The sequence below is a fragment of the Chiloscyllium punctatum genome, chromosome 49, assembly GCF_047496795.1.
Source record: "Chiloscyllium punctatum isolate Juve2018m chromosome 49, sChiPun1.3, whole genome shotgun sequence".
NCBI lineage: Eukaryota > Metazoa > Chordata > Chondrichthyes > Orectolobiformes > Hemiscylliidae > Chiloscyllium > Chiloscyllium punctatum.
This window is the reverse complement of record NC_092787.1, coordinates 18,314,097-18,340,404: the sequence shown is the minus strand read 5'-3', so window position 1 is coordinate 18,340,404 and position 26,308 is coordinate 18,314,097. Positions and strand designations below refer to the sequence as shown.

Genomic DNA, 26,308 nt, shown 5'->3' with positions numbered 1-26,308 from the left:
CATGGACTGATGTTTCATCATGTATACTGTATCCTATCATAAAATCAAGACTTTGGACAACTGAGCATTGTGCAAGATTGATCCAAAGCTGGTATTAGTGTAAACTGAGCAAATGGAAGCTATTCTGTGTCTTAAAGTACATCCGTGGGGAAATGGACTATTATCTTAGTTTTATTAGGGCATTTGTATCACACTTTACAAAGCTGAACAGCTGGATACCAGACCTGTGCTTGGCCTATTGAATGTATCATTTGTTATGTGGGGTTCCCTCTAAGGCAGCTGATTCGTCATTAGTGACATGTTCTGTGAGCCTGTACAACAGGGCTGAACTGTGACCCTTGAACCTCAAACAACAAATTAAGTAATGTCCCTTGCAACCCTTTTTGAATGGTGCAGTTTGAATGGATCAGCGTCTAATACTTTCCTGCTAATAAAATCCATCCCCTTGAACCCAGTTACACATTTTAGTATTCCGGAGTGTTTAATTGTATACTCTAATTAATTGCTTATCAGTTAGCTTTTCCCATTGCTCTTCAAGATCAGGAGGAAGACAAAACAATAGCCAATGCCTGATAATTACATGTCCCAGTTAATGATGAGTGTTTTCAATTCAGCCATTCATTACCATATAAAACAGTTCTAATTCATACCCACTAGAAACATGTGGGGTGTGGGAACAGCGACTGTCTCAGTTAAGTGTATGGAGGAATGTTGTTCTCTCATTATCACCCCACATATTCCTTAAAAGTATATTTAACAGCAAGCAGATACCCTTCTACAGCATGCTGGAGATAGTATAGAGAAATTACTTGTATTTGTACAGCATATTTCACAACCTCATCAAGTGCCAAAAGGCTTTGCAGCCAATTATGTACTTTTGAAGTGTAGTCACTTATGTGGGTAAATGAGGCAGCCAATTTGTGCACAGCCAGGTCCCTCCCCCCCCCCCCCCTTCCCAAACAACCATGAAACAATGACCTGATTATCTGTTTTTAACTGATGTTTCTTGGGGAGCAAATATTGGCAAAGATAATTGGAAGAATGCCAGGTTGAAAGAATGGACAATAAGCAATTCCTCAGGGCTGAGGGATAGGTTGGACTAAAGAAAATGTAAGTGTCCAATGGGAAGGGACCAGAGAACTAAGCAATGTCTTAGTGGGAAACATAATGGGACTGAAGGTCACTTGACAAGGGGGAGGAATGGAGATGGACTGATCACATACTGGGAGACTTTCCAAAGACTATGCCATCTTTTCCTACAAATAAGTCATTTTATCAGCTAGGATCCCCTAGAATCCTACTCTCTTTTTCAGGAAGACAAATATATCCTTTGGAGGAAGAACTTAGAGATGAGATTGAGTGGTGGCAGGAAAGAGTGATAAATATTTGTAATAGTGTAACGGTGGTGTGTTCATATAAAATCTAAAATATCTTCCATGCCTCAACTGCCCTCCCATAGACTGCAGGATAGCAATTAGGACCATTAGTCAACCTAAAAATCATGCCATTTATCAAGTAAGGCACATTTTAAAAACAAGTACAATCCATCAGTTTATGAGTGATTTTTACATTGCTCCTTTTTCATCCTGGCAGCAGCAATATCTCAGGAATATTTTAATAGACACTCAGTATAAATTAAGAGAATAGGTACGACTACAAGTGCTTTAACAAGACATATTCTTTGTGTTTGATGCTGCTCTGAATATTAATCAAGCTGAATGAATAAGATGAGGTTTTACTAATACTCAGGCACCTGACACAGTCTGGGTTCATGCAGCTCTCTCCATCCCTCCCCTCCCCCGTCACTCTGTGCCTAGGAGGCTGCAGAAGGATGAGGTAATGTCTGGTTCCGTTGCGTCTCTACACAATGCGTTTCACCGCAAGCCTTCAGCTTTGTCCCCGCATAACACAGCTCACCTTCACCACCCCCAGCAATATGCAGCGACATAAAGATGGCAAGCAGAAAAAAAAATGCTGTGATTGCTTCAATAAATTAGAGCGGAGAGGGAGTAAGAGGCGCTAAGACAGAGTGGCTGATTCTTGGTTTGCAATAATATTAAATTATGGAAATTGACGAATTTGTTGCCGTGGTAGAAATGGACTAATCCACGTGTGTGTGTGTGTTTTATATGTATGAATGTGTGTGAGAGAAAGAGATGCACTCGAAGTAAGAAATATCGACAGTGGCAGGAAGTTACTGTAATGCAATCAGTCCCTGGGGATTTGCAGCATTTATACTGCACCTGCTGGCCCTGTATATACAGGGCAGGGGAGGCCAATCCCACACACTCAGCATCTTTTATGAAAAGGGCAGAAATGAGATTCAACATCACTGCAAGGCTGAAGAATCCCTTCAGTTTCTCGGGGAAGACCTCTGATTCTGTTATATTCTTATTTTAAAAGTCTGGTGTTAAATATAAACCTGATATCTTACTGTATGATATGCCAGAAGATTGGGAAAATATAAAAGGATGACAAAAAATGTAAAAGGGAAAAAAATTTGGAATATGGAAGAAAACTAGCAAAGAATATAAAAACAGAAAAAGCTTCTGCAAGTACATAAAAAAGGGGGGAAATTAAAGTGAGTAATCCCTTAGAAGGTTAGACTGGGAGTTAAGAAGGAACACAAGGAAATGGCACCGATTTTGAACAAATAATTTAGGTCTATCTTCACAGAAGAAGACAAAACATTCCAAGGGTAGCAGAAATAAGGAAAGAAAAGGGAGAGAGAAACTTAAAACAGTCGCAATTACTTAAGAAAAAAATCTTCTGGGGCCAAAAGCTGACAAGATCCCCTGACCCAATTGTTTTTCTTCTTGCACAGGATGTGGGCATCACTGGCTGGGCTAGAATTTATTGCCCTTTCCCCATTTGCCCTTGAGTGCATGGTGGTGAGCTGCTTTCTTGAACCATTGCAGTTCACATTGTGTCGGATGACTCACAACACTATTGGAGAGAAAATTCCAAGATTTTAACCCAGCAAAAGAACCTGCAATATATTTCCAAGTCAGGATGGTGAATGGCTTGAAGGGAACTTGCAGGGTGCTCCCATGTATCCGCCACCCTTGTCCTTCTCGATGTTAATGGTTGCAGGGTTTGGAAGGTGGTGTCTAAGTAGTCTTTGTGATTTCTGCAGTGCATCTTGTAGATGGCTTGCATCCTAGGATCTTCAACGAAGTAGTTGCAGAGATGATGAATGTATTGTTTTAATCTTTCAAACATTCCTAGATTCTGGAAAATTCCTAATGGATTAGAAAACTACAAATGGAAAAACCTAGAAAGGAGGAAGAAAAAGCAGCAAACTATTGTGCTGTAGTCTAACATCCGTTAGGAAAATGCAAATATCCTTTTTTGAAGAAAATGGAGTGGCAAGGCATTTATAAAATCATAATATGATCAGGCAGAGTCAGCACAGCTTTTTGAAAATTAAATCATGTTTAACAAATTTGTTAAGAGTTCTTTGAGAATGTAACAAGCAGCATGGTTAAAAGGAAAACCAATAGGTGCAGTATATTTGGATCTGCAATGACATTTGATAAGTCACCATGTGAAAGGTTACTGTACCAGTTAAGAACTTACATGTTGAGGTGATATATTAGCATGAATAAAGGATTGGCTAACTGAGAAGAAAGAAAGAGTTGAAATAAATGGGTCATTTTCAGGATAGCAAGCTGTAGCCAGTGGAGTGCCATCTGGGGTCTCAACCATTTACAAAGTTCTAGGGCAAGCAGTTCCCAAGTGTTGGTGGGCATGTTGTATTTATGTAAGGAGGCTTTCAGGGTGCCCTTGGACTGTTTCCTCTGTTTATCATTGCAGATCTCAGAGTAGAACATTTGTTTAGGGACATTCATGATGGGTATGCAGAAACAATGGCAAATCGTTGCAGTTGGTCAAGAATGACCAGTACTTCAATACTGGGGGTATCGGTCTGGGAGAGGACACTTACATTGATAAGTCTATCCTAACAGTGGATTTGCAGGATTTTGTGAAGGCAGTTCTGGTGATAACTCTGCAGGGATTTGAGGTGTCTGCTATATGTGGTCTGTGTTTCTGATGCATACAGAAGGGTGGGGACCACAGTTGCTCTGTAGACCATGAGTTTGGTGCTGGGTTTGAGATCTCAGACTTCTAATATTCTGTCTCTCAGATGTCCAAAGGCAATGCTTGTATATTAGATTTGTGATTGGATTTCATCATCAATGTCTCCTCACACTGAGATGAGGCTCCTGAGGTCTGGAAATGATTTACATTGTCAAGGGACTTGCATGGATTTTGATTGTTTGGGGCAATGTTGTGTGGCAAGAGCAGGCTGGTAGAAAACTTTCAATTTCTCAATGTTTAGTCTGAGGCCCATTTTCTCATATACCTTGGTGAATGCATCAATGATTGTTTGTAGTTCAGCTTCTTAGTGTGCACACGTGCTGGGTCATCTGCATACTGCAAGGCAGTAGCGTTAAAGAGCACTGGAATGACAACACTTAGAATGCCATATGCAATTTCCATCTCCTTAGGAGGAATGTACTTACTTTGAAAAAGATGTTCTGATAATATCCTTCCTAAAGCAGGACAACCAGAACTGTACACAGTATGCCAAAATTGGCCTCACCAATTTCCTGTACAACCTCCTGGCACAAGGTTGTGAATAAGATGATTTTCCTTTACTAAACTATAGCCAGATTTCCAAACCATTAGATTTTATCTGTGATCTTCATACCAGTTCAGAGGATATCATTCGAACTGGGTAAACTATCCTTCCCATTAGATCTTCTACAAGTCTGTCATTTATAGTTCATCTAGATTGCAGGGTTGTTGAGGGTAGGGAGTCTGCAACACTGGGATAAAAAATGTGATGTTGAAGAATGGGTAACTAAAGCACTGGGTGGCAGCAATGCATTGGGTGTGGTGCCTATGTGAAAGTGATTAGAAAGGACGAGGACAAGCAGCAAAAATACTGTTTCCAACACTTCCACTTTGTATTACAAATGAATAAAAGAAATTCCTCACTTTGCCTTCCTATTGTAGTGAATTGCACTTAAATCAATAACGCAAAACCAGTACATTGTTAACAAAATGCTTCTTGTGGAAGAAGTTTATACGAACAGCTTTTGTTGCATCATTTCTGACTGGCTCGGAGAGTAGTAAACTGCTCTGTTCTTTTATTTATGACCAAACTCTCTATTCTGATACTGTCTGCCTTTTCAGCAATCCATGTTGTGACCCTTAGGCTGAAAATTGAGTTTTAATTTAAATTTTGCAGGCTGATCACTTGGCCTCTTCATTCATTATCTACCCTCAGTCAATCCAATGATCCATCCATCCATATACAAGACTCCTTCTCTACCCCAGGGTGAATACACTCTCCTGTCTTTAGAATAATGATAATATTCAGCAATAAGACCACATTTGACCCAGGATTTAAAACAAAAGCTTACATCCCTACATCTGAAATTGCTAGGCTTTGAGCCAAGGGTGATGAAGGATGCAGTTACCATAGTAACCTCACAATCAACTGCAGTCTATGAAATATGTAGAAGTAGTTTTCAATGTGATATACACAGTGTGTTTCAATGAATCACTTTTGGCACAGTATGTTGTTCTATTTAACAAACAAATAACCTGACAGCTCTTAATTAAATCATGAATATATCTTATCAAACCAGCACCAACTTCAAAACTGTGGACAAATAGTCTGAGTAAATAACAGTACCTTAAAATTTCAGAGGGAGCAACAGAGAAACATACAAAAGCCAAAGAATACATTGCTGTGACTGTGAGTAAATGCACCCAATGTGCCAGCAGATGTAAATTTGGCCTCTGATCCATGCTGGTCAAGAGGTGGTGAAAATGTTTAGCTTTGATTTTCATGATTGATATTTTAGAAAGGTGGTTGGAGAAGGGATTTAGTTGGCAAGGCAAAAAGGAGTTACTATTTCATTACAACATAAGAAACAGGAGAAGGCTATTTGGCCCCCTCAAGATTGCCTGCCATTCATCATACTGATGGCTGATCTGCCCAAGCCTCAACTCTTCTTTCATGCCAGCTCATTACAGCTTTCAACTCCACGATATTTCAAAAGTCTATCTTTTCTTTAATTGCTTTTGGTGATCTAGCCTCCATAACCCTTTGGGGTGGAGAATTCCAGACATTCACTCCCCTCTAGGAGAAGAAATTCTTTCACTGTTCTGTTTTAAATATGTGTCCCCTTAGTTTGGGATTCCCCCCATTGGTAGAAACAATTTTTCAACATCTACCCTGTGAAGCGTCCTCAGAATCTTGAATGTTTTAATTAGATCAACCCTCAGTCTTCTAAACTCATTAGTAAAGGCCTAACCTGATTGAGTTATAGAGATGTACAGCACGAAAACAGACCCTTCAGTCCAACTCATCCATACTGACCAGATATCCTAACCCAATCTAGACCTATATGTCAGCATTTGACCCTTGTCCCTCCAACCCCTTCCTATTCATATACCCATCCAGATGTTTAAATGTTGTAATTGTACCAGCCTCCACCACATTCTCTGGCAGCTCATTCCATACATGCACTCTGTTCCTGGGCTGTGAGTTCTCCCACACAGGTTCCTCTAAGGTCAGCTGTGAATTTTGCTGTTTGTTAATTTTTCCTAGATGCAATCCAATGTCCAGAGATACTTGAACTCAAACAGCAAAGGCAGTAACTGTGCAGATTCACTGCTGTGTCAGACAGCAGTGTAGGTTTCTTTCTCTGACCAAGTGTTCACTGCCTTTGTCTGTCTTCCTCATTTTTAAAGTGCCAGTGTTTTGATCTTTTGTCCCCCAGAGTTACAAAACAATGCAACACCATACAAAATAATAATTGCTGCTCCTGAATTTCGAGAACATCACCTCTCACACCTCAAAAACCTCAAAAAAGGAGTAGCTCTTACAGCCACAATTTTTTTTCCTATCTTCCATCTTGGATTACCCAGAATTCTGTTTAGTCATTCTTAATAAGGCAACTCCTCCAACCCAGGAATCAGCCTAATGAATCTCTTTTGTACTGTCTCCAAAGCCAGTGTATTATTTCTTAAATCTGGAGAACTAAACTGTTGACTGTACTCTGGCGCAGCCTAACCAACACTTCTAACAAGAGTTCCCTATTTTTAACCTCCTTCCCACCCTCACAATAAAGCCCAAATTCCATTTGTCTTCATGATTACTTCTTGTACCTCCCTGAAAACTTTTTGAGTTTCATGCACAAGAACTCCCAGATCCCTCTGCACCATATTTTATTTTGGAATCTCTCTACATTTAAATAATAGCCTGTTCTTTGATGCTTCCTCCCAAAGTGCATGGCCTCACACCTTCCTACATTAAACTGTCTGCCAGGTTTTTTGCCCACTCACTGAATTTATCTATATCTTACCACAGATTCCTTGTGACATCATTACCACATGTCCTCCCACTTATTTTTGTACCATCAGCAAATTTTCATATATTGCATTTACCATCTCCCCCCAAGTCTGATTTTTGTAGTATTTCATGAATTACGTCTTTCCAACCTGAAAAAGATGTATTAATGTCTATGTGTTAAATAATCCTTAATCTATGTGAATACATTATCCCCAATATCATGAATTCCTATCTTGTGCATTAACATTTTATGTGGCATCTCTTGAATGCCTTCTGAAAACCCAAATATACCACATCTACCAATTTCCCCATATTTCCCATTATCAACTCTGCTTATTATATCTTCAAAGAACTCCATCAAATTTATCAATCGTGATTTCTCTTTTAAAAAAACCATATTTTGGATTACTATCCAGTGACATGTGGATACTCTGTGTAGAAATCTTGCTGAATGTTACTTCTGATAGACCAGAACTAGACCTTACAGGAGTAGACTTTGGCAACATTTCTACACACAAATAATGAAAGAATCTGGAGCTCTTCCACATATGATCATTTAATGCAGGACTGTCAGTGGTTGACTTTAAATTTGAGATTGCTAGATTTTTATTAAGCAAAGATATTAAGAGAAAGGAGGTAAAGAATGTGAAGTGTAGTTAGATTGCAGGTCAGCCAGGATCTCATAGGAATTTGGAAGAAGCTTGGGTAATGATGGTCTTAATATTCCTATGTTCCTGGACTTAGGTGAAGACAAGTTTGGGTTTGGCTTATTACTGTTCACCACTGGACTGATCCTTGCAGATCTCCACTGGTTCCATCTTTCCAACCCAATAAAATCTTTTTATCCTGACAGCCTCTTAATTATCATAGCCTAAATCCCAACATGAAAGTTTCCCAATTGCATAAGGTATCAGAGAATGCCCAATAACCAAAGAACTATCTCCCAGCAAATGTTAGTGCCTTAAGAAAGGTAAAGAAAGCCGCTTTCATTCATCAGGCCAGTTGAGATAAACTCCCAGATGCTTTTAACTTTGTTAGCTCAGGTTGTGGAAGGCAGGCATATGTACACCAGCTCCATGTATTTGCATAGTTAAAACTGCTTGTGCATCCCAAGGCAAGGTAACAGATCAAGATTCTCATTGTAACTATAGGTTTCTCAATTCTGATATTACCCAAAACTGCAACACTCTGATAATAACAGGACTAACATTGCTCAATTCATCCATCTCAAAATAAAGCTCTCAAGTTGTTCAAAGGGCTTAGATTCCTGTTAAAATTTGCAAACAGTGAATTTGCAAATGACAAAACTATTTTATAATGGGAATTAATTGAAATGTTCCAATTATCCAAATTTATGATACATACATTAAAATTCAATAATATTCAATAAAGCAATGCTTTTGACAAATATAAAGATGTTCTATTGGAGTAATAGTGTAATAAAATGAAAAATTATGTGTAATTTGTCATGCTGACCCTTATTATAAGGCTCCCTATATTCCCACATGCAACATGGTAGATGATGTATGCAGTCCCAGGAAACACAGATCCACATCATCATTGCATCTCTATCTTAGTTTCATTTTTTGACATGTCCTGTGAGTTTTCTTTTATTTTTGTTCCTGAAATCAGTGGATAAGCGAACACTGGACCCACAGTACACAAAATGGTTTACAAACTGGTTTGTGTGGATAAGTGAATACACAAATGGTGAAGACATGAACTTTGTGAGGACTTTACAGTACTCTATTTTGCTAATGACAAAATGTAGAAATTTTCAGAGTCAGAACCCTGACATTCGTAGAAAATGGACAATCTCAGATCTGTAAGCACAGTTCACCACAGCACATTCGCAAACTGAAAATAATCTGCTCAAGAAAGCTATTTCATTTATAAGAGGCGAGAGTATGTTTGACTTTTCTCAGTCTCTGCACTGCCTGAAACGAAGGTTACGACCTATTCTAACCAATACAAACAGTTTTTGCACTTCTCCCCAAGTGGTCGAGCAGAACCCAGACAGATTAATATTGACCAAAGCAGCAATAGGGAAACAGCTGACAAACCTGGTTTTCTAGCTGTAGCGTTCTGATATTGCCTCTAAACCTGACCATCCTGAGATTGGACAGCTAATGGGGTCAGAGGTCAACTCCAATTATCTTTTATGAGATGGACCCAACCCCCATTTAACATTAGTTTTATAGAAGCAGTGTAGCTATGAACAGATTCCTTTCCATTATTTTAAAATTCATGAGTGGTGGTCCCTGGCTACGCCAACATTTATTACCCATCTCACACTGCTGGGTTTGGAGTTATGTATAGGCCAGATAGCAGATTTCCTGACCTGAAAGACATTAGTGAACTAAATTGTTTTTTACAGTGATGATTATAGGCTCCATTTCTCCATTTCACTATTTGCAATGGTGGGATTGAAACCTTTTTTAAAATATTCATTCACAGGTCAAGGGCATCACTGGCTAAGTCAGTATTTATTGCCCATCCCTAATTTCCCAGAGGGCAGTTAGGAGTCAACCACATTGTTGTGTGTCTGGAGTCACATGTAGGTCAGACCAGGTAAGAGTGGCCATTTCCTTTCCAAAAGGACATTAGTGAACCAGGTGGCTTTTTGCCTGACAGTCAACAATGGATTCAAGGTCATCGTTCGACACTTAATTCCAGATTTTTAAAATTCTACCAAGGCGTGAATTGAATCCAGGTCGCCAGAACATTTCCTGGGTCTTTGGATGACAGTCCACCAATAATACCACTAGCTATTATCTCCTCATTCCCAGAACATTAGCCTAAGGAATCTGCATTACTAGTCCACAGACATTATCACTCTGCCATTGCCTGCCGTCCTGTAGAGGGAGGAATAGCAGACTTAACTCATGGGTGGATGACAAGCAGTTTTCTGGCTCCTGGAAACTTTCAAAAACCTTTTGACCACATGGTCCCTTATGCTGCCACCTCAACAGAAGAAAATCTTGCATTATGGAGCACTTTTCACAACTGCAGCTGATCTGCTTTACAACCAACATTGTATTTTTAAAGTGAAATCTCTGTTGTAAAACAAATGCTCTATTTGTGCACAGCAAACTCACACAGACAACCTGATAGTAATCAGAAAATTTGTTTATTTTGGTGATTGAGTGATATGTTCATCTGAGAACTCCCCTGCTGTTGTGTGAATAGTGTCTCTGGATCTTGTATGCCCATCAACATTTTAACATCTTATCCAGAAGATGCCAATAATGCTGCATTTCCTCAGTACTGGACTGAAATGTCAGTCTATGTGATAGAATCAATTACCTAGAATGGGGCTTAAGTCCATAATTTTCTGTTTTAAGTGGTGAGAGGGCTACAATTGAGCCAAGGATGAAACATTGCAATGAATCAGACCTAAAATGAGTAAGGAAACAAATGAGGAAACACCACCATTTGAGTTTATGTTTGAAAGGCACTGCTTGAAAAGGTGCTAGAGATAGTTCAGACGGGGCTGGGGGGTTGAGGTGTACAGACAAAGAGATTAAAATTGCATTGCCATTGTGCATGGGCCCGGAAGTATATAATAGGCAACCAGCACCTACCACCAACCAGTTCCACTGAAGCAGCTGCCTCTGTCAACACCATGCTGCCTACTCATTTATATTAGTGATGCCTGAGATCAGATGAGCTCATAATCACAATCTCACTACCGTTTGAGTTTGCAACTGAAAAGTGTCGTAAATATCGGTAAAGATGATTAACCAGAGTTAACATGTCCGGGAAGCTGAATTTCCAGATAGTGAATTGGATGTGATTTCTTCTCAATCTCCAGCCCTGACGTTAACAGCAATTAATCAGACAGCCCAAATGTCATCATTCAGCAGCGAGTGGGTGCGCACGGATTGGCAGCATTGCAGTAGCAGTCTCTGACTGGCATAAAATAAATCTCTAAATTAATCGCATCCCGTCAGATTTCAGTATATAGAACTATATTTTTAATTCTGGAATAAGTTCAAGATAGCAATCTAATTAGATAGCTCTAACAGTTGTAAACCGAGGAATCCGATACTCTGAACCGGTCTGTAACTCACTCCAGGTTTATTGATTTACTCTCTACATGCAGTTGTGCTGTATGCCAGTAACCAGTTGGATTGACTTCAAACGTGATGCCCGTCACAGACGATTAGTACACGCAGCTGATTTCACGTACGGAAAAGGGAGAGACGACTCGAATTGGACCCTGGAAGAAACATTAAGAGAGTGCCGGAAAAAAAACTCAGCAAGTCTGGCCCCATCTGTGTGGGGAGAAAAAGAGCTATCAGAACTCGTTCTGCAGAGTCATACCGGACTCGAGATGTGTTTCCCTCTCCCCAGATACTGCCAGATCTGCTGAGTTTCCCCTGCATTCCCTGTGTGTTCGGTTCAGATTTCCAGCAGTATTTTGTTTTTATTTGAGTGGACGCAGGAAGGCTAATGGGCACCGTGGTCCTGGAATCCAGATTTTTAAAAAGTCAGGAGGGAGGGGCGAGAGACTGCAAATTAGAGTTTGGTGCTGAAAGTGTTAAGGATTCTCTCTCTCTGTCTCTCCTTTCTCTGGATGTCATCAAACAGCCCTGTCATTGGCCAGCAATGATGTAACCATGGACCACAAAGGAAAGGCTGCCATTGGCCTCCCAGCAGAGTAACAGCTGCTGGCTCTGAACTGAAATGTCACTCCAACAGCAGCAAACCGTGCTCTCGCTAGCTCTAATTCCTCATGCAGCTTGTACCGATACAGCATGTCAGTAACAATTAGAAGAGAAAATCAGGCGGCTCTGAGTCTCAATAATGTTCGTCATCTAAAGCCCTATCCTGTTTTGCTATTTTTTTTCTGAATTGCTATATGGACCCAGTTTCATGTTAAAATGCATTGGAAAAGCACCAGCTTATCAGATTCTGGGTGTGCTCGCACTCCGCTTCGGGTGTGTTGAAGGAGCTGATACCCAGAAACAGTGTCAGTCTCACTGTGCTACAGTGGGGGTGGCGGGGATGGGGATGGTCTGTGGGTGGTAAGGGTAATTTCTTCACAAGAAGGGCTGCAGATTGGAGAAGGAGTTAACCACATCCTAATTGTTTTCTCTCTATGGCAATTCTTTGAGGAGCCATGCAATTAGTCCCTCTCCCCTGTTCATCCCAGTCGCCTTGCAACTTTCTGTCCATCAAGTATTGATCCACCTTATTCCCTTTGGAAAGCGATTATTGAACCGGCTTCCCAGACCCTTTCAAGCAGCGTATTCCAGATCATCACTCGCAAGTTTAAACACACATCTGCTCCAGTTAATCAAACTGATCCTTTCAAAAGAAAATAACTAAATTGGATGTCAAGAATTCACCTATTAGACAAAATCTCTTCACTGCATGTAAACTACAGAGTTTTTCTTACATTTAGAAAAGAAGTTTGGATGGTTTGGAATGTTCTGCAACCAAATCGTTGAAGGTTTACCGTGAGGTTAGATCAGAAATAGCTTATTGATTAAGATGCAAACGCCATTTCTCCATCCGCTATGACATCAGAGGTGATTAATCTTGTTACAATAACAGTATAAGCCTCTGTAAAAAGGGAAGTCAAGGGGATGTTCGGTGAATGTATTAAAGTGAAACTATCAATCGTAATTTTCGACTATATCACTTTTCAGACATTGTTCCTTCGCTGCTCTTTTCATTTGGAAACCCTTGACAGCTGAACACCAGGACAGAAATTCTGTGAAATTACTGAACAAATCCGCAAATATACCCTTTCACCTGGTCTCCAGCACATTGTGTACGATTGGATAAATCAGGAACACAACTGTGTTCCTACAGCAGATTTGAACTGTCTATGCATTAAATCCTGCGTGTATGAGTGGGATACAATCCCCCCCCCCCCCACCCCCAAACTCCCTATCTTGAAAATGAATTGTCTTCACCGGGATAGAGATGGATTTGAATTGCTGTTTTGCCCAATTCAATCTCTATATTAAAAAAAACTAACTCCTGACAGACTGTCGTTGTATTTCTTATTCGCTTTCCTGATAAAATTGAATAAATATCAATGAATAATGTCGATGTGTCTCCAATAGTCCAACTCTTCAGATATTGAAACTGGAGTCTGGGTGGGTTTGCAGAGGGAGGGCCGAGATGCTGTCACAGCGAGGTGGCTTGACAGAGGTGGAAAGAGACAGAGTGGAAACCAATGGACAAAGGTCACGCCTTCTGCAGTGAGCCACGGTGCCATGATCGAGGCTCTGTGGGATTCAGACTCCTGTATCTGAATAATAAATGAAAGAATCTGGGATGGAGTAATGTGGATGGCAGAAAGTGCATTTAGAAAAATGCGTTGATTATTTTGCTCTATAACTTCAACCACTGCCGTCATTCCGTCTGTAAATGCACTGCCAGCGTGAAACTTAACACCCCAATTCAAATCGGAGAAAGTGAGGACTGCAGATGCTGGAGCTCAGAGACGAGAGTGTGGTGCTGGAAAAGCACACCAGGTCAGGCAGCATCCGAGGAGCATCAGAAAGCCCATTCCTGATGAAGGGCTTATGCCCGAAAGGTCGATTCTCCTGCTCCTCGGATGTTGCCTGACCTGCTGTGCTTTTCCAGCACCACACTCTCGACCTCAAATCAAAAAGACCCGGATTCAATTTCCGATCTGTGCGGTGTGCTTGGATTTCGCATGAGGGATGAAACAGAGGGAGATGTAACTGGTTGTAGTGCTGGTGGGTTGGAGGATAACTGTAGTGCTGGTGGGTTGGAGGGTAACTGATTGTAGTGCTGGTGGGTTAGAGGGTAACTGTAGTGCTGGTGGGTTGGAGGGTAACTGATTGTAGTGCTGGTGGGTTAGAAGGTAACTGTAGTGCTGGTGGGTTGGAGGGTAACTGGTTGTAGTGCTGGTGGGTTAGAGGGTAACTGTAGTTCTGGTGGGTTGGAGGGTAACTGATTGTCGTGCTGGTGGGTTAGAGGGTAACTGGTTGTGGTGCTGGTGGGTTGGAGGGTAACTGGTTGTGGTGCTGGTGGGTTGGAGGGTAACTGATTGTAGTGCTGGTGGTTGGAGGGTAACTGTAGTTCTGGTGGGTTGGAGGGTAACTGGTTGTAGTGCTGGTGGGTTGGAGGGTAACTGATTGTAGTGCTGGTGGTTGGAGGGTAACTGTAGTTCTGGTGGGTTGGAGGGTAACTGATTGTAGTGCTGGTGGTTGGAGGGTAACTGTAGTTCTGGTGGGTTGGAAGGTAACTGGTTGTGGTGCTGGTGGGTTGGAGGGTAACTAGTGCTGGTGGGTTGGAGGGTAACTGGTTGTGGTGCTGGTGGGTTGGAGGGTAACTAGTGCTGGTGGGTTGGAGGGTAACTGGTTGTGGTGCTGGTGGGTTGGAGGGTAACTAGTGCTGGTGGTTGGAGGGTAACTGGTTGTGCTGCTGGTGCGTTGGAAGAGGTCAGGCGAGCAGAACTTTTGTCGTTGTTCTTTGGAAATGTATGTTGCAAGTCGGCCGAGTGGGCATCACCTGAAGCACCTACTGAACACTGACAAAGACGGAATAATAATGAGGCATTGCACATTCCCCAGCCTGAGCCAATAGCCTCTGGGACGGTGGGGGGTGGGTTGGTGAGTGATGAGCGAAATAACCCCAAACATGAATGGAGCAGATATTGTGGTTCTGAATCAGCCGTGGCCTGCCCCTGGGACGGGGAATGGATAGTTGGGACCAATATCCTGCTCTTCAGGCCTTGCCCAGGTGACGGACTCCACCTGACAAACCCGGTTTGCAGGAGAGAAACTCCTGTGGTCACACCTGTCAAAATCACATCGATTTTCCAGAAAGCAGAATGCTTGGGACTTTATAGAGGAATGCAAAAGGAGGCGGTCAACAAAGCAGAGTAATGTCTTTCACGTTGTTTGGGTGTGCGGTGGGCTGAGTTCCTGAAGCTGACAAGGAAGGGGATCTGACAGTACAATTGCTGGGTTATCAGTCCCTGCGTCTGATAACCCAGCTCCCTCACATCGTCAGCCTCCCTCAGCCACATCTCCGTACTACATCGGCGATGTCAGTTCACTCTTCGAGAAGCCCATTGCCTCTGTCATGGCCTTGTCACACCCTCCAGATGAACATGCCACAGTCTCACTCCGAATTAACACACCCTCCGTTCACTTCGGCTCCCCAGTCTGCACCATCTGCATTGCTCCAGGCTATTCTCCTTCCTCCGCTGAGGATGGGGGTGACTCGCTCCTCATTTTGTCAGTCTAAAGTGGGAATTGGACGGCAATTCGACTTGGGAGGGCGTCACTGCGGCCAGCGATTCTGTCCTGGGCCAACCGCTGCCCTGCGATCGGAAGCAGGGACTCTGGCTGTTCCCCCTCTGTCCCGGGAGTACCGGCAGGAGATGAGTGAGAAGGACCAAGGGGAAGTGAACTGAGGGAACTTTGCAAATGGTTTGCTTGGGTTGCGTAGCTGAAGGCATTTCACCATCTGAAAAGTTTCAAAGTCCCTCTTTAAAGGCTGCTTTACCCCCTCCCTCCATCCCCCCGGGGCTCTCTGTGTCTGTGTTTGGAACTGTCTGGGCCACCGGTCATTCTAGTGTCTGAGGGAAAGCTTCTGTCACTTCGCCCCTTCCTAGAGGATGGTGATACTGACAGTTCCATTGTTCCGACATCTTAACAGAGTTCAGGATTCGATGCAAAACCTTACCCGGCCGCCCCACTCTCTTCACCCGGTGTTGAAAACCGTGTCAGCAGCTCAGCGCCTTGTGACAGAGGCCGAGTGTTTAATCATTTGAAGAGAAGCAGCCTGCAGCAAAGCACTGAATGGAAGCTGAAACAACTCAGACTATTCTCAAACTATGCGCATCCTTCACGGGTAGTATTTTAAATTCCAGCACAGCTCAGTAGTGACACGGGGGAACAGGGCGACTGACCTGAGATCATCAGCACAAAGGATCCACATTGATACAGGATACAGCTAAAACCTCGATGTCTTTGTATCATTGAGTGAACACACCTGGTCCTTATCCATCCAGCGACATATCTAACTGTGTTCATGGGTGCGTAGTTCTGTCATTCTCTGGGATGTCTATATCCCTCCATCCAACTTGCCTCTATTTATCCTTGAGTCTGCCTACATCTGTATTTTCCTCCCTCACCCCTCCCTCTCTCTCTCTGCATCTTTGAATATCTCTCTATCTAGCATGTGTGTATGTGTGTGTGCCTTTATATACGTTGTGTGTGTGTGTGCATCTCTTCCCGGTTCTGATTATGTCATCTCTCTCTCTGTATCTTTGTGTTGGTCTATGTGTAAATCTGCATCCCACACTATAACACCGCGACTCTCTGTCCAGACCTTTCAAACATCAAATCTCGCCAGCATATCCCCGAGTGCTCATTCAAATACAGATCTGTATCGGTGACAGGATTTTAACATTATACGTGTGTGTGTGTGTGATGAGGGGGGGGGGGGGGGGGGAGGAGGTGCGGGTGAACATTAAGGTCCCTTAAGCAATTTCAAAATCCTTTCCCTGCATCTCGGCAAGCAAGAGAGACCGGGTGTGTCTGGTAGCAACTGCACGATTTACTATTACCTGGAGAATCTCATTCATAAAGTAGCAATATGCAGGGTGAAGGAGCCGTGTGGGGCTCAGCATCCCCTCAGAGTGGGGACAGGGCTGGGCTTTCATTTCTAAACCGGGGTGGGGGGTTCCTGCTTACCTGAACTTGCATGAAGGAGCCTCGGTAGAAGCAGCAAGCTGCCGCAGAAATCGCGCTCCACAAGCTGCACTTGTCAGTCATTTTTCCCTTCTTCCCAAGCTGTCTTTACAAATGACTGTAATCCAGTGTTTTAATAAACGCTGGTGCGGGTTCCTCCCACACTCTCACCTTGAATCACTGCCTGCTCTCTGGCGGCACGCTAATGTATATATTTAGAGACGCACATTGGCGGAGTGATAGGGTCTGGATAACACCAGCTCGCTCCTGCTCGCTTCTCTCCTGCTGCCAGTTTGTGGCTCAGTCTCGATGCAGCAATGAGTGTCAGCAGCTGCCGACTCAGGCTCCCGGATCATGAAAATTCAATCAGATCCGGCGGGAGTTGTTGGGGAGTGCAGGGGAAGGGGGAAAGAGAGAGACCACCTCAACTCTTCCTCCTCCACCCTCCCCCCCCCCCCTCACCCCCACCCCCTCACCCCCCTCACCCCCACCCCCTCACCCCCCTCACCCCCACCCCCTCACTATGCCCAGCCCACCACCGCACACCCCTGTCGAAAACACTTTCACACAAACGCAAATCCCAGGTCCCTGGTCACCTCCTGGTCCGACACTAAATCAATAGCTGATGCCCGGAGTCAAGCTCTCTCTGGACTCTGCTCTCAAACAGCCGGTCCTCTCTTGGGTCGAGATGGGAGAGAGAGTGTTTAAAAAAAAATGAGAAAGACAAACCTCAAAGCAGCCGCTTTCTGGATGGACCTGTCGTCTACTCCTTCGCCACCCTCTCTTCTGTATAAAACAAACTTTTTTTCCTCGCTACCATCAGTTCTGAGGAAAGATCATTGGATTCGAAACTTTATCTCTGATTTCTCTCCACAGATGCTGCTCGATCTGCTGTGCTTTTCCAGCAATCTCTGTTTCTGAATGGACAGCCTACGGTATCCGTTGGTTACAGCTTCAGTAGCAAGTTGCTCACGCAAGCTTTTCATAACAGTCAAGGTACAAATACAGTCTGTGTCTGCACCTAACACGGCAGTCTCCATCCTTACTTCCATTTACTCTTGCTTTTCCCGGACACTCTGAGTAAGGAACCCAGTTTATCACCGCCGTCTTCTCCCCCCTCCCCCCCACACCCCCGTCCTTTCCCCTTTTCACAGGCAGTCCTGCCGAGCTCCATCCGCACATATGCGGGATCACGGGGTGGGGGTGGGGACCCTTGCTGGGTTTTCCCGGTATTTCGCCCTGGAGTACTGAGGCAAATTACGGCAACTCAACCATCACGTTTCTAAAGGAATGATTCATCCCAGTAAATGAAGGAAGTTAAGAGCGTTACCAATACCCAATGTGCTATTCTCCATAAAATGAAGAGGGTAAGGGTTTCCTCTACATTATAAACGAGGTGCTGAATATTCCAGGGTATGCTCTTCTCATCATATGTCAGGTATTCACTATACTATATCCAAGGAAAAATATCCTCTATAAGCAGAGTCAGCTATACTCTATTATGTGCCCAGGCTGTGCTATTTCCTATTAGAGACATAGAGTCATAGAGATGTACAGCATGGAAACAGACCCTTCGATCCAACCCGTCCCATGCCAACCAGATATCCCAACCCAATCTCGTCCCACCTGCCAGTACCCAGTCCATTTCCCACCAAACCCTTCCTATTCATATACCCATCCAAATGCCTCTTAAATGTTGCAATTGTACCAGCGTCCACCACTTCCTCTGGCAGCTCATTCCATACATGTACCACCCTCTGCGTGAAAACGTTGCCCTGTAGGTCTCTTTTATATCTTTCCCCTCTCACCCTAAACCTATGCCCTGTAGTTTTAGACTCCCCGACCCCAGGAAAAAGGGTTTGCCTATTTATCCTATCCATGCACCTCATAATTTTGTAAACCTCTATAAGGTCACCCCTCAGCCTCCGACGCTCCAGGGAAAACAGCCCCAGCCTGTTCAGCCTCTCCCTGTAGCTCAAATCTTCCAACACCGGCAACATTCTTGTAAACCTTTTCTGAACCCTTTCAAGTTTCACACATCTTTCTGATAGGAAGGAGACCAGAATTGCACACAATATTCCAACAGTGGCCTAACCAATGTCCTGTACAGCTGCAACATGATATCCCAACTCCTGTACTCAATACTCTAACTGATAAAGGAAAGCATACCAAATGCCTTCTTCACTATCCTATCTACCTATGACTCCACTTTCAAGGAGCTATGAACCTGCACTCCAAGGTCTCTTTGTTCAGCAACACTCCCTAAGACCTTACTATTAAGTGTATAAGTCCTGCTAAGATTTACTTTCCCAAAATGCAGCACCTCGCATTTATCTAAATTATACTCCATCTGCCACTCCTCAGCCCATTGGTCCATCTGATCAAGATCCCATTGTAATCTGAAGTAACCTTCTCCGCTGTCCACAACACCTCCAATTTTAGCGTCATCTGCAAACTTACTAACTATACCTCCTGTGTTCATATCCAAATCATTTATATAAATAATGAAAAGTAGTGGACCCAACACCAATCCTTGAGGCATTCCACTGGTCACAGGCCTCCAGTCTGAAAAACAACCCTCCACCACCACCTGTCTTCTACCTTTGAGCCAGTTCTGTATCCAAATGGCTAGTTCTCCTTGTATTCCATGATATCAAACCTAGCTAACTAGTTTCCCATGGGGAACCTTGTCGAACGCCTTACTGAAGTCCATATAGATCACATCTACTGCTCTGCCTCATCAATCCTCTTTTTTTACTTCTTCAAAAAACTCAATCAAGTTTTTGAGACATGATTTCCCACGCACAAAGCCATGTTGACTATCCCTAATCAGTCATTGCTTTTCCAAGTACATGTCCCTCAGGATTCCCTCCAACAACTTGCCCACCACCGACATCAGGCTCACTGGTCTATAGTTCCCTGGCTTGTCCTTACCACCTTTCTTAAACATTGGCACCACGTTAGCCAACCTCTAGTCGTCTGACACCTCACCTGTGACTATCAATAATGCAAATATCTCAGCAAGAGGCCCAGCAATCACTTCCCTAGTTTCCCACAGAGTTCTAGGTTACACCTGATCAGGTCCTGGGAATTTATCCACTTTTATGCAGTTCAAGTCATCCAGCACTTCCTCCTCTGTAATACGGACATTTTGCAAGATGTCACCATCTATTTCCCGATAGTCTATACTTTCCATATCCTTTTCCACATTAAATACTGATGCAAAATACTCATTTAGTATCTCCCCCATTTTCTGTGGCTCCACACAAAGGCCACCTTGCTGATCTTTGAGGGTCCCTATTCTCTCCCTAGTTACCCTTTTGTCCTTAATGTATTTGTGAAAACCCTTTGGATTCTCCTTAATTCTATTTGCCCTCCTGATTTCCCTCTTAAGTATACTCTTACTTCCTTTATACTCTTCTAAGGATTCACTCGATCTATCCTGTCTATACCTTACATATGCTTCCTTCTTTTTCTTAAGCAAACCCTCAATTTCTTTAGTCATCCAGCATTCCCTATACCTACCAGCATTTCCTCTCACCCTGACAGGAATATACTTTCTCTGGATTCTCGTTATCTCATTTCTGTAGGCTTCCCATTTTCCAGCCATCCCTTTACCTGCGAACATCTGCTCCCAATCAGCTTTTGAAATTCTTGCCTAATATCACCAGAATTGGCCTTTCTCCAATTTAGAACTTCAACTTTTAGATCTGGTCTATCCTTTTCCATCATTATTTTAAATCTAATAGAATCATGGTTGCTGGCCCCACTGCTGGCCACAGAGTCTGTCTGTACCACAGACTAGAGAATCCCCTAACACAATTGATCTCTTGGAACCCGATTTACCCCTCATTGCATTAGAGCCAGTCTCAATACCAGAAACTTGGCTGTTCATGCTACATTTGAAGTGGGTATATCCACAAAAGACTCCAGCACTAGCTGCCTACCTCTCTTACCTTTCCTGGAGTTAACCCAACTATGTGACTGTATCTGAGACTTTACCCCCTTCCTATAATTGCCATCCACAACATACTATTGCTGTTGCAAATTCCTCATTGCTTCTAACTGTGCTATTCTTTGTGGTATAAACAGAGTAGCTCTTCTTGATATCAATAGGGTGCTTTGGATTCTATAGTATATCTAGGGTATGCTATCCTCTGCTACATCCAGTGGTGCTACAATATATACTGTTGCTATCATGCATTCAAGACAATACAACCGGGGGGGGGCATGGCATTTCTACCCAGGGTGCGTTATTCCATGTAATATATCCAGGATGTGATGTTTTCCACATCATAAGCAGGATGTTCTATTCCCATATGTTTGATACGTTTTTTTCAGTTATTAACCTTACAAAGTGAAACAATATTGTGTACTATCTACAAGATTCATTCAGCAATTCACCAAGTCTCCTTAGATAATATCTTCCAAACCTGCAACTCCGACAACCACAAGGACAAGGGCAGCAGACACATGGGAAAGCTACCACATGAAAGTTTCCCTCTTAATCACAAACCATATTGACTTGGAATAATGTCGCTGTTTTTCACTGTCGCTGGGTCAAAATCCTCAACTTCGTCCCTAACAACACTGTGCATGTACCTATACAATATAGATTTCAGTGATTCAATACCACATTCTAAAGAGCAGGTAGTGAAGGACAATAAGTGCTAGCCTTGGCACTTCATGAATTATGAATGAATTCCATGAATTCCATGAATTAATTTTAAGAAGTCAGGATAGTGCTGTTTTCGATACTACATACACGGTGGTTTCTTGATCCCTCTATAATATATACTGGCTAATATATTCCTCCAGTGGCATACACACAAAGTGGTAGTTTACTCATTTATTGCCATACAAGCTGATGCTATCCTCCCTCTTCTACATACAAACTGAGAGCTCTATTCTTTTATAATACATAAAGTGCAATGATTCTTGATAATATAACGACATAGACTTTTCCACTGTAATACAGACAACTCCACGATTTCTCAACAGAAAGAAAGCAAAAATAATGTCATTGCATTTCTGGAGCTGCACTCTTAAAGCCAGGAAATTCTACATTCTAACATTCCCTCAGAACTTGGGCATCTGATATAGCTTGACATTTCAGTGCAGTAGTAAAAGAGTGCAACATTGGTGGAAGAGCTGATTTTTAGATGAGGCATTAAATTGACCCATTTTCTGTCTAATTAGGTGGATGTAAAAGATTCCCTGCAGTTTGGAAGAAGACCAGGGTGGATTTATCCCTCAAGTAACAGCATAAATTCAAATTACCTCACTACTGTTTGTGAGACCCAATGTGTATAAACTATCTGCCAAGTTGACCTCTGTAATGAAAAGTAATTCATTGGCTGTGATATGTTTCAGGATATCACTGGGGAGTAAAAGGTGCTATATAAATGTAAGTATTTTTCATTTCTCTATAATAGATTTATGCTGGTATTATTCTGCAGGGTTAACCTGGTTTTATTGTATGGTTAGTGCCTGTCCATTGCATTTGTTATGAGCTGTTTCAAAGATTGGACTTCTTCTTGAAGTAATAGTTTCAACAACTGGGCAGCTTGTGTAGTTTCCACACGGTGAATAGTCGTGTGTAAGCCAGACTGGCAGCGTGCTTCTTCTCTACATTCTTTACACCATTTGCCTTTGTCCCTATAATATGTACAGAGATTTCAGTAATACACCATGAAATTATGTCCAATAACACTTCCATTATGACCAAATAATTCAGTGGTTGGACCCTGTCAATCACATTTGTCCCCAGTGGTAATTCCTATAACTACATATAACTATTTATGGAAACAGCAAATTGCTGTAGGTGAGTTCAAACCTATTTCATCTGATACCAACGTTAACAAGCCATTTTTTCTTGTATCTGAAATTGTGGTATTGTTACCATGCTTTACTCCTTACAGCTTTTGTTAGAATAAAGGCAAGCTATTTAACAGTATACATGTCCATTTCTGACATCTAAAATCATAGAATCCCTACAATGTGGAAGCAGGCCATTTAGCTTATCAAATTCATGCTATCTCTCTGATACAGACCCAGACCAGCCAGACCCATCCCATTCCTGGAATTCCACATTTCCTGTGGCTAATCCATCTATCTTACACATCCCTGGACACGATGAGTGATTTAGCAATCCACCTAACTTGCACACCTTTGGACTGTGGGAGGAAACCCACACAGAGAGGGGGAGAACATGCAAGCTCTACACAGACTGTCACCTGAGGCTGGACTTGAACCCAGGTCCCTTGCATTATGAGGCAGCAGTGCTAACCACTGAACCACCGTGCCACAATGCTTCCCAACAATATATCTAGGTTCATTTATGTTGTCTCTTTTACCTTGTTGCCAACAGTCCCCTTATTCCATGTGAATTCTCTGTGAGATTATATCAAAATGAAGTCAGTGAAGACAGCTGTGCTGTTTCATCTCTGGATGTCATTCATGGAGCAGTCCATTCAGAATAAAGGGCCACATGTTCAGCAATTTGAGACCTTTCAGTGAGACAGTTACCTGAGGCAGGTTAAAAAATGAGTGCCATTTCCTTAAGAATCACATCCATCCAAAGAAACATACTGATGGATTTGGTCATCACTCATGTTATAGCAGATGGTCTTTAGCAAGAAAGGAAATACTTTTATATGAGACATGTTACTCTCCTTTTATTGTCTTTCTTTCTGGTAACTTCTTACTCTTTCCTCCAGGCATTAGATAGATCTTGAAAGTGATATACATATATCGGTTATATACCTGCTAAATAATATGGCAACCTCAGGGGTTACAGCCTTGTGTGTATAAGTGTTCTTTGTTCAGTGGATTTTTGTATTAAATCAGGAATCAATCTGTACCAGTCCTATCAATCAAAGAAGCTGATGGAGCAGAAGCCAAGCATAAAAAAAGCTTTAGAGACTCCAGCAGATCTACTGTAATAAAGCATCTCCTAAACCCATCACAATAGTTGCTGATAAGGAAGGAGGATAGAATACACACTGGTAATCTGGAAGGCTGAAGGACTTATGCCCAAAATGTCGATTCTCCTCCTCCTCAGATGCTGCCTGAACTACTGTGCTTTTCTAGCAGCACACTCGACTCTGATCTCTAGCATCTGCAGTTCTCACTTTCACCCTGCCCAATTTATCAGTTTGTAGCAAGGACGTCTTTGCAACATTTGGCTGGAAACAGTGTAATGAGTCAGAGATTATCTGAGTCAGAGGCTCTGATAGTCAAAAACTCCAGAATATTCTTGCTTGTCATAGATTCTTGCGTTAAGGTTGACAAGGTCAGCATTTATTGTCCATCCCCAGTTGGCTCTGAGATGCTTGTTATAGCAATTTGATACAACCAAGTGGCTTGCTCGACTACTTCAGATGTCATCTACATTGACCTTGCAAAGAGAATCCCACCTGCACCTACCCCCACCCGCATAACCCTGCATTTCTCATGGCTAATCCACCTAGCCTGCACATCCCAGGACACTATAGGGCAGTTTAGCACAGCCAATCCACTTAGCCTGCACATCTTTGGACTGTGGGACACCCCCACAGATGCAGGGAGAACGTGCAAACTCTACACAGACAGTCACTCAAGGCTGGAATTGAATCCAGGTCTCTGGTGCTGTGAGGCAGAAGTGCTAACCACCATGCCAGTCGTATCATTTAAGAGTTAACTATATCGGTGTCATGTAGGCCAGAATGGGTGAGGATGAAAAGTTTACTTCACTAACTGACAGAAATCTGAATTTAAATAACAGGAAAAGAGTAACAATCTCTGAGCCATTCCAAATCAGCAGCCAATGCTATGAGTTCCTTAAAATTCAGGGAGGAATAGGAAGATTTGTGTATGGGAGTCTTACAGTTTAGTGTGAATTGAGGCTTACATTTCTGTCTCGTCTTTTCTTCATTTTATTAGCAAAAGTCTCAGGTGAAGGGAGCCTGACATTTCCATTGACAGTTGCACCATTCGTAAAGCCCTTAACCAACGTTGCTAGCTTTAATAGGACTTAATCAAATTTTCAAGTTTTATCAAATTTTCTCCCCCAGGAACTACCCTGTTAAACAGCATTTTACACTGGCTGGTATATTTTTATCACCAGTAAAGGAAAGTGATTATAAAATGAACAAAAAAACTAACATTGTTTAAGAAACGTAAATGCAAAAATGCTCCAGTCAATTTTGTCCTGGGTTGCTCACATCAGTGATTAATCTTCCTTTCTTGGAGATAGCAGGACTCTTCTGGAGGGTTGGAAACCCAATCTATGTGTCTGCCTCTGATCCACCACCTCAACATATCATTTTGCAGGGTTAATCTGGAGTCCTCAGGACTGAAAGGGTCACTGCTCAATCAGCTAATCCTCCAGAGGGATGCAGCAGATAGCCTGAAAGCTAAATAATCCATTATTTGGGAGAATTTATAAAGTCAGTCTGTTAGGTTAGGGGATGAGATAAACTGTTAAACATGTTGAATTGATTTGAAAGACATTAACCATTTCACGGTTTGAAAGTGAATGGCTCCTCAGTGGAAACCAAACCTGAAGATCAATGTCCATGGTGAATACTCTCTGGCCTTTAGTGTGATTAATTTATGGCTGGTGGGAGTGTTGCAATTTGGTGATTTTTCTGTTGCTTCATTCTTTCAAACTTGTTTTTTAAAATTAATGTGGACAAACGATAATTGGAAAGCAACAAATTGCACACGGAAAGCAATGGCGCAAGGGAATAGACAAAATTGTTTCTCTCAGAGGTTTAAGACTCTTTGGAACTTTCTTCCTGAAAAATTGAAAGCTGAGTCCTTCCTGAAAAGACTGACAGCTGAATATATTGTAGACAGAGGTGGGTAGACTGTTTTGAATAAGGGATGAAATGTTATCAAGGGTAGGTGGGAATGTAGATGCAAAGCTACAATCAGATTAGCCAGGATCTTATTGAATAGCAGAGCAGGCTTGAGGGGCTGAATGGCCTCCTGCTCCTTGTTCATTTGTAATAGATCTCTCTCAGTCTCTCAACTATCAACAATGTTGGAGAGAGAGAGAAGGCATTCAATGGTTAAAGAGTTAAAGAAATATATATATTTTAAAAGTAGATAAATAACTTTGGTGCATATTTATACAGTTTTCCTAAATAAGGATATTTTGCCAATATTTTATGTCAAGTGCCATGCTGACTGTGAATGGTAAATTAAATCCCAGGCAATGCTGGATGGTTACCAGTCATTGGAAGTGGTTAAAGGCCCT

The 26,308-nt window shown here is 42.4% G+C and overlaps 1 protein-coding gene and 1 long non-coding RNA gene across 9 annotated transcripts in view; one reads left to right on the top strand and one right to left on the bottom strand.

Annotated features, from left to right (window-relative positions):
- The window catches only part of LOC140469301 (SH2 domain-containing protein 3C-like), a 185,110-nt gene that overhangs the window by 30,622 nt on the left and 128,180 nt on the right, over positions 1–26,308 (bottom strand). The window contains exon 1 of one of the 8 annotated variants that reach the window (XM_072565672.1): positions 17,794–17,894. The exons of 6 other annotated variants lie outside the window; for them this stretch is intronic. Coding sequence is in view for 1 of the 2 variants with exons in the window: in XM_072565671.1 (XP_072421772.1) it covers positions 17,068–17,148 (81 nt within the window). In the remaining variant the exon portion in view is untranslated. Of the gene's footprint in view, positions 1–17,067; positions 17,375–17,793; positions 17,895–26,308 lie in introns of those variants that run through there. One more of the 8 variants, XM_072565671.1, reaches the window with a different exon arrangement.
- Positions 16,212–22,446, top strand: LOC140469303 (uncharacterized). Its single transcript, XR_011956058.1, has 3 exons — positions 16,212–16,406; positions 17,941–18,060; positions 22,264–22,446. It is a non-coding gene; the product is annotated as an uncharacterized lncRNA (long non-coding RNA).